At 26.9% G+C, this 9108-nt stretch overlaps 1 protein-coding gene across 3 annotated transcripts; it reads left to right on the forward strand.

Moving 5' to 3' along the window:
* Positions 1-656: 656 nt before the first annotated feature.
* On the forward strand, positions 657-7490 carry LOC136078135 (uncharacterized). Of its 3 annotated transcripts, XM_065793151.1 has the most exons (4): positions 657-766; positions 4125-6842; positions 6912-6977; positions 7310-7490. In XM_065793151.1, exon 2 carries the CDS (start codon positions 4429-4431, stop codon positions 5482-5484), a length of 1056 nt encoding a protein of 351 aa, XP_065649223.1. In that variant the 5' UTR covers positions 657-766; positions 4125-4428; the 3' UTR covers positions 5485-6842; positions 6912-6977; positions 7310-7490. The 3 variants fall into 3 exon arrangements, with proteins under 3 accessions (XP_065649223.1, XP_065649225.1, XP_065649224.1); XM_065793152.1 differs by lacking the exon at positions 657-766 and having other exon boundaries at positions 3966-6842; XM_065793153.1 differs by lacking the exon at positions 657-766 and having other exon boundaries at positions 3435-6977.
* Positions 7491-9108: the final 1618 nt, after the last annotated feature.

Genomic DNA, 9108 nt, shown 5'->3' on the forward strand with positions numbered 1-9108 from the left:
GCTAAAACTTCAATAGATGATTTCATCCTCCAAAAGATACTCAAACACTCTAGAAACTAAATGCTTGATCATATTGAAGAGACTACATTTTACTTCAGTTTCTGAATATTCCAGCTGCTCTGGGTATGTTAATTTTTTGTATTCATTTAACTTGGTTAAACCTAAAGGAACAAGATGATGATTTTGTGTAACAACTTTCTTAAATTTAGCCCATGTTCTGTCTGTTAGTCTCAAACTGCAAAAAGTATGCAATGATAAATTTGGACCATATAAAGTAGACCTGAGTGCAGTAGAGGGATTAGATGCAAACCTTTTTACACCATATTAAAGTTCTTTCAGTTCTTTTCCCTGAAGATTATCAGTACTTTTACGTTTCATCCTACATGCAAGTTCTAAAATAGATTTTCTCCCAGTGAAAAATAAAACCGCGTCCCACATGGGTTCCGCGTGGGTTCCGTGTGGGATTGATGGGATTTATGTGGGACGGATTTTCCCATGTGGTATCCGTATGGAAATTTGTCACCTTAAACCCATGTGGGTAATCCCACATGGGTTACATGTGGGAACCATATGGTATTTACACACATGGGAAATCCCACGTGGGTTTCATGTGGGATTTGCATGGGAATTAATTTGAAAGCTGGAAACTAAAAAAAAAACTTTTTAAAAAAAACTAAATAAAAATTTTTAAATCGACATTGCGTTGCGTTACGTTTATATTGTGTGAAAATATTTTATATTAATATAGAGAATGGCAAGCAAGTATGTAAGTACCACGAATAATGTTTATCTTTCTTTATAGAAATAAGATTAAGATTTGTACAAATAGACGTATTATTAGGATAATATAATAGTTATTTGAATATAGATCTTGAGTATATTATCTGCAAACAATTAACTGATGAAAGTTCAAATGTTGTCAAAAACCAAGCATGCATGCATGGGACACTACAGTGTCCCACAAAGAAATGCAGGTTTGAAAGTCAAAGAATTCCCAATTTTCTTTCTTAAAAAAGAAAAAATAGGCTGGTGGTGGTGGGGGAGATAAGTTTCTGTAACTTTTTTTATGCTCCAAAACTTTTAATTTTAGATATAATAAGGTCCTTATGACTTAAGGGATTTACAAACTACATTGAGGAACAAAAACAGGATATTAACAGAAACTTTTCAATTTTTAATCTAGAGTACCACAGTGTTATTGGGAATAAAGCCTCTGGGTCCAGTTTTCAAAGTAATATAATCTAAAGTAATGTTTAAATAAAATAGTATACTTTAAAATGCACATAGTTATACATATAACTCCTGATATAGTTATACATATAACTCCTGATATAGTTATACATATAATTCCTGATATAGTTATACATATAACTCCTGATAGTTAACTATATGTATAACTAGTTATACATATAATTTGTTATAGAAACTTATTTTTTAAGGTTATGCTTGAACAAATTAGTACCAATTAATTCAAATTTAAGATTTAGCTAAAGTTCAAGTTAAAGTTCTTATTTATTCATTGTTTTTGTTAATTTTATATTTATTTGTTCAAATTTGTTAATTAGTACTATTTCTTACTACAGTAAGAGTGTTTATCATTGTTGAATGTGATTTTATTTGTTTATTTTATTTTCAACATATTTTGACAACACCCTTCACATTTTAAATGATGACAGCTTTACTTTTCTATTGATGTTAAATTTATTACGTTTCAATAACTCAGATCGTATCATAACTGAATTATTGTAAACTTTGTAGGGGTTTGTTGTATATCAAATGGTGTTTTAAATAAAGTAAAAATAATATATATATATATATATATATATATATATATATATATATATATATATATATATATATATATATATATACAACATTAAAAAAATAAAATTGATACAAAGTTTCACTTTAAAACGAATACCATTAACATTGTGATGATAATAGCATTAGGAAACTAGTATTTATGTATTATTATTATGCTATTAATAAATAGTTTTTTAATTCGTTTTATAAAATAGAGACTGACAACTGATAATTAATGGAAATAAATACAAATTATAAAAATCATGTAAACTTCATTTATTATTTCTAAATACTATATTAATGTTAGTCTACAAAGTTAAAATCAATTTAGAGCATTGTTATTAGTTCTTTTGCGATTCGCACTTCCACTTCTGTCTCTCAAATTTATAAAATAGGTGGTCAAAGCTTGCTCAATAGGTAGGTTTTCAGAATAAAAATGCTTTTTTCTTACACTTTCTAAAGAGAAATATGGCAAATTGATTACTTATTTTACCTAAATCATAGGATCATCTATGCATAATGATGTCAGATGATGACCCGGTTTATTGAGCACCTTCACCCTTTATCAAACTCAGTCAATTTTTTGCCATCTCCCATTGAAAATGATGTTAGTTTTTGTTATCATATTATGATGGTATATCTGAATTGTTAATATAATATAAAAAATGCATATACCATCAATTTTTTTCTGGTTCAATTATACATTTATTCTCAACAGTACTAAAAGTAAAAAACAAACAAACAAATTGTTCTTTCAGATAAGCAAGCTAATTTCTGAATGTAAATTGTTTTTCCTATGATCCTCTACAGTTTTAAGCAACAAAAGCAAGAAGTTTTTAGACCACATTGTTGGTGTAAATACCTCTAAAACCTGCTCATAGCTAGCATAAATTGTTTTACTTTTTTTTAAATAAAATAATTTACTTTTTTTTTTAATTCAATTTTTTAATTGACATTATTTTGGTCTCAACATTCCCTCCCCATTGTTAATTATTGTTAAACTCACACTGCCCCTCTATCTACTGGCATCATTTATGGATGATCCCATAGCCTAAATACTATATATATATATATATATATATATATATATATATATATATATATATATATATATATATATATATATATATATATATATATATATATATATATATATATAGATATATAGATATATATAGATATATAGATATATAGATATATATAGATATATATAGATATATAGATATATATATATATATATATATATATATATATATATATATATATTTATATATATAATTTTTACTTTATTTACAACACCATTTGATATACAACGAATTCTTACAAAGCTTACAATAATTCAGTAAAATTCAATCTGAGTTATTGAAACGTAATAAATTTAACATCAATAGAAAAGTAAAGCTGTCATCATTTAAAATGTAAAGGGTGTTGTCAAAATATGTTGAAAGTAAAATTAAGTTACTAATAAAATCACATTCAACAATGATAAATATTCTTACTGTAGTAAGAATTAGTACTAGTTAACAAATTTGAACAAATAAATATAAAATAGTGAAAAAACAATGAACAAATAAGAACTTGAACTTGAACTAAATCTTGAATTTGAATTAATTGTTACTAATTTGTTCAAGCATAACCTTAAAAAATAAGTTTATATAATAAATTTTATGTATAACTAGTTATAAATATAGTTAACTATCAGGAGTTATATGTATAACTGCATGCATTTTAAAGGATTTTATTTAATTTATATATTACTTTAGATCATATTACTTTGAATACTGGACCCAGCGACTTTATTCCCAATTACACTGTGGTACTCCAGATTAAAAATTGAAAAGTTTCTGTAAATATCTTGTTTTTGTTCCTCAATTTACTTTGTAAGTCCCTTAAGTTTTATGAACCTTATTATATATAAAGTTAAAAGTTTTGGAGCCTATAAAAAATTACGGCAACCTCCCTATCTCCCCCCTATTTTAATTTTTTTTTTAATAAAGAAAATTTGACTTTCAAACCAGCATTTCTTTGTAGGACACTGCAGTGTCCCATGCATGCATGCTTGGTTTTTGACAACATTTGAACTTGCATCAGTCAATTGTTTGCAGATAATATATAATATACTCAAGAACTATATTCAAATATCATATGAACATGTTAGAGAATGTTCATATGATATTTGAACATCACAAATTTAATAATATTGTTGTGATATGTTATATAAATAATACCATAATAGATTATGATATGAAAATAATATAGGATATAAAGGCAATGATCAAAGAATAAATTTACTTATAGAAATTTAGATGTTTGTTTATTAGTTTCAGAATATTATATTATGTGTGACCGCAGCCTTCTATAATAACAGGCCTTGACATCGCGCAACAAATTTGTTAAACTGAAGGCCAATTCCTAATACTGTGTTTACATTTTCATCTTTTAACATTAGACGAAGGTTTGTGTTAGCGCTTTTTTAATAAATCTTTAAAATTTGATTGGTTTATAAATTAGATAGCGCAACTTCAAGACGATAACGTTGTAAGTTTCAAGGTGTTAACATTGTAAGGTAATAATATTGTCAAACTAACGATTAGTTTTTTTAAATGCCTTAAAAATGCCTTTGAAATGCTGTGTATCTCTTTGCAAGTCGAACTATCTCAACTACAACAAAAATATAAATTTATACAACTACAACTACAATATCAATTACAACTACAACGAAGTTTATATGATTGTTTGTGTATTGACTACAAGTTGCCAAGTATAAGGACTTTAACACGATTTACTTCAAAAATAAGCTCAATGGAGGACCTAAGTTTCATAAATAGTATTTTTATGAATTTAAATCCATTAAAAAGAATTTCCATACTACTAATTGATGAGGTCTATGTCAAAGCTTCATTACTTTACCAAAGAGGTGCTTTGTTTGGTCAAGCAGTAAACTACCCTGAAAAGTTAGCTAAAACAATTTTATCATTTATGATTAAATGTCTTTTTGGAGGTCCAGAATTTGTATGTAGAGCTGAACCTGTTGCAAATCTTTCCTCTGAATTTCAGTTTGCTCAATGTCAACAAATTGTCTATACAATAAATAATATTGAAAATAGTAAGACACTGGTAATAATTACTGATGGTAACCGTGTAAATCAAAGACTTTTTGGAATGTTTAAAACAGTTGATAGTAAACCATGGTTAACAACATCAGGTATATATTTATTGTATGATTATGTGCATCTACTAAAATCTATACGAAACAATTGGTTGACAAAAAAGACTGGGGAACTTCAATTTTTGAACAATAAAGAACTGGCTTTGGCTAAGTGGAGTGATTTAGAAACTATATATAAAGCTGAGTGCAATAGTCTTTTTAAACTCTCTAAACTTACAGCTAAATCAGTTTATCCAAAACCAATAGAGAGACAATCTGTAAAGTTTTGTTTGTCTGTTTTTTGCAAAGAAACAGTAGCTGCATTAAGAACGCATCCAGAGATTGAAAATAAAGCATTTGAAGGTACTGCTGTATTTATTGAAAAAATAATTTTTTTTCGAATGTTGTTAATGTCAAAGCACCTGGTGCTGGCATTCGGTTTAGAAATGAATTATGCGAAGAAATCCACTCAGTTGGTGATCAACAACTGTTACAACTGCTACGAGATATTGCTGAACTGTCAAATTTTATGAAACCTACAGGTAAGCGTGTAAAACAGCTTACGCTAGATACTAGCAATTCAATAGCGCATTCATGTTATGGCTTTATTGATCTTGTAGAAACTTTGTTGAGTAATGGAGCAAAGTATGTCTTATTAGGTTGGTTTTCAACAGATCCACTTGAAAAAGCTTTTTCTAAGCTTTGACAGGGATCTGGAGGTACTTACTTTATAAACGCTAAATCTGTAATTGAAAAAATTAATATTCAACTTACTAAACTGATATTACAACTTGACATTCCTGTTGATGGTATCGATGGTCATACTTGTGACATATGTTTTAGAGATATTTCTACTGATGAAAAAGAACTTCTGGATAATATACATGATCTTGAAAGCTCAGTTAATAAATCTACATTAGTGGCTATAGTTTACATAGCTGGCTATGTGCAAAAAAGCGAAATAAAAATTTATGATGATTCTACCAATTATTATTATAAATATGGAAGTTATCTGTATAGCCTAAACAGAGGCGGACTTGAAATTCCTTTTGATGCTCTTTTCTAATGGTCAATATTGTGCTTTTTTTTTTTCAAGGTGCTACTGACCCTTTATACAGAAAATTTTGTTACTCAGTTTTAGTTCATTGCTGCTAAATATTAATTTAAAATCACAAAAAAACAATGCAGAGTATATTCTAATATTCTGCTAAAGAATTACTCACTAATTACCACTCCCAAAATACTAAAGCTATCATAATTTATGTGAAAATTAGTTTTGTAATTAATTATGCTATTTACTTGTTATGTTTTTTATTTTCTCATTAGCCTATATGTCTTTCAATATGTTTGGATTTGTAAATATTTACCTTGTTGAGATATATTGATAAAACTTTTTTTTTGCTTGAATCAACTTTTGTTGGTGTTTTTTATTATTGGTGATTTTTATTGTTACCATTTTTAGCAAAAAAAATTAAAAATACAGTTATCTTTTTAATATATAGATATATACTTTGTTATGGTTCTGCTTGTTATTGATACTATTTAATATTACATAAATATTCTTAATGAAATTTGAAATACGAAAATATGATTATCTTTTAACAACTTTTTGGTTTTCTTTTTATATTTCCGTCTTTAGAGATTATTATTAGAAAACATAGACTGCCATTACACCCTACCTAATATAAAAATATATCAATATAAGTAAAAGTGAAAGTTTAATCGGCCTTCAGTTTTTACGGCATTTTGCGCGATGTCAAGGCCTGTTATTAGGTCGTGTGTGTGACGAAAAAGTGTGACGAAAAAGTGTCAAGGCCGTGTGTGTGACGAAAAAGTAAAGATACTTTTGCATCCAGTGGCTATTGCACCCAACGTCTACATCATTGAAAAAGTAGGTTTTTACATTTTTGTTTTTGTTTTTTTGTTTAACTACTTATCCTAATTGATCACTTTTTTTCAGGATTCTCCTCATGGGTTCAAGCTCATTAAGCATATGTGTTCAATTACCCATAATACGTTAGTCATTGTAAGTAATAAATTAGGAAATAATTATTTGTGAAATATTGTAGTCATTAATGACTTCAACCTGGCTAATAATTAAAATTGCTCGACTAATAAGGTTCCTTATTAAAATTGCTCTCTCTCTCTCTGTCTCTCTCTCTCTCTCTCTCTCTCTCTCTCTCTCTCTCTCTCTCTCTCTCTCTCTCTCTCTCTCTCTCTCTCTGTCTCTCTCTCTCTGTCTCTCTCTCTCTCTCTCTCTCTCTCTCTCTCTCTCTCTCTCTCTCTCTCTCTCTCTATATATATATATATATATATATATATATTTATATATATTTGTATTTATATTTTTTTTTTTAGAAAATGTTTGAAGAAAGTTTGAAGATAATAAAAACCTTGGTATTATGCAAGCCGAAGCGATTTAATTAATTCAATCGACAAAAAACGGCGTGTAAATCGCAAAAAAAAAAATAATTTTTTTAATATTCATTTTGGATGTATTGATTAATAGCATTTATTTTAAAATAAATTCATTTTGCAACACGTTTTTTAATTTTATAAAATTTCGTCATAATAGTTTAAGGTAAATCCCACATAGGTTATAGGTGGAAAACATCACATGTAAAAGATCAAAAATGCTATATATTTTGAATACCAAATGGGATAAAGTAGCAAATACCAGATTAAGTTAGGTCTGTCTGAAAGTTTCAATGATTAATTTTAAATTACTATTTAAGTAATTTTTAAATTAAAAGAATTTTAAAAATTATCATAGAAGCATTCGGACTTTCATTTGTCTAGTATTGACTACTTTTATACCATTTGGATTAAAATATGTGGCATTTAAGATCTATAACATGTAGTATTTTTCACCTATATCCCATGTAGGATTTACCACATAAAACCCATGTGGGATTTACCATATGAAACCCACATGGGACAAAATAATAATCCCCATATGGGTTACATATGGTAAAAACCCACGCGTATCGCATATGGGATTTACCATATGGAATCCTCCTAAAACATGTATAAAATGTATGTACATATATATATATATATATATATATATATATATATATATATATATATATATATATATATATATATATATATACAAAATATGTATATATATTTATATATACAAAAAATGTATATATATTTATATATACAAAAAATATATATATATTTATATATACAAAATATATATATATCTATACATACACACATTATACGTACCTGTTTAATTTCAATCCAAGAGCTTCAAGTATTAATTGGCTTTCCTTCATTTTTTGTTCACCCTGCTTGATGAGCTGGCTACCCTGCTAAATCAGCTTTTCACCCTCTTTTAAAATAAGCTGTCCCTCCTCATATTTTCATTATCTGCTGCTCAGGGTCTGTTTCTATGCTATATATATATATATATATATATATATATATATATATATATATATATATATATATATATGTATGTATGTATGTATGCATGTTTGTGTGTGTATATATATATATATATATATATTATATATATATATATATATATATATATATATATATATATATATATATATATATATATATATAGGTACGTGGACTGAAATTTTTAAATTGAGCATATACTAGAATGTTATATATCATTAGAAAGCCCTTCAATACAGTATTTTAAAGATGAAAAAATTATTAAAAACGAACAATTCAAAAAAAAGTTATGACGTTTTTAGTAGCAAATTTTAGATATATGGATTTTTTGAATAAACTGGTTCCAAAATTATTATTTTTTTCACTGAAATTATTATAACTTTGTCAAATCTTATCCAAATGCCTATAACTTAATATCAAAAGATAGATGTAAGAGTAGGCTACAAGTTTATATTAGTCTATAAATATAGGGGGTGTCTAGAAGGCCAGAGGGGTCACGGCCTTTTCATCTGTTTTTCATCTGAAAGATTGTTTTTTCTGATAAAATTTTTGATCTTTATACACAAAAAGTTGTTCTAATTCGCTTCCATTCCATTTTCAAATATTAGTGGTCTATCTTATATTAAAGGGTGGATGTTTTCGTTACATTTTAACACCCTCATAGTAAAATTTTACATTCTTATAAATATTTTAGTCTTAAAAACACTGATTATATTTTGTGTTCAAAAGTATAAATTATA

Source organism: Hydra vulgaris, chromosome 03 (assembly GCF_038396675.1).
Source record: "Hydra vulgaris chromosome 03, alternate assembly HydraT2T_AEP".
Taxonomy (NCBI): domain Eukaryota; kingdom Metazoa; phylum Cnidaria; class Hydrozoa; order Anthoathecata; family Hydridae; genus Hydra; species Hydra vulgaris.

Coding starts and splice junctions, on each gene's coding strand:
- LOC136078135 (XM_065793151.1), top strand. CDS start 4,429: ATGCTGTGTATCTCTTTGCAAGTCGAACTATCTCAACTACAACAAAAA.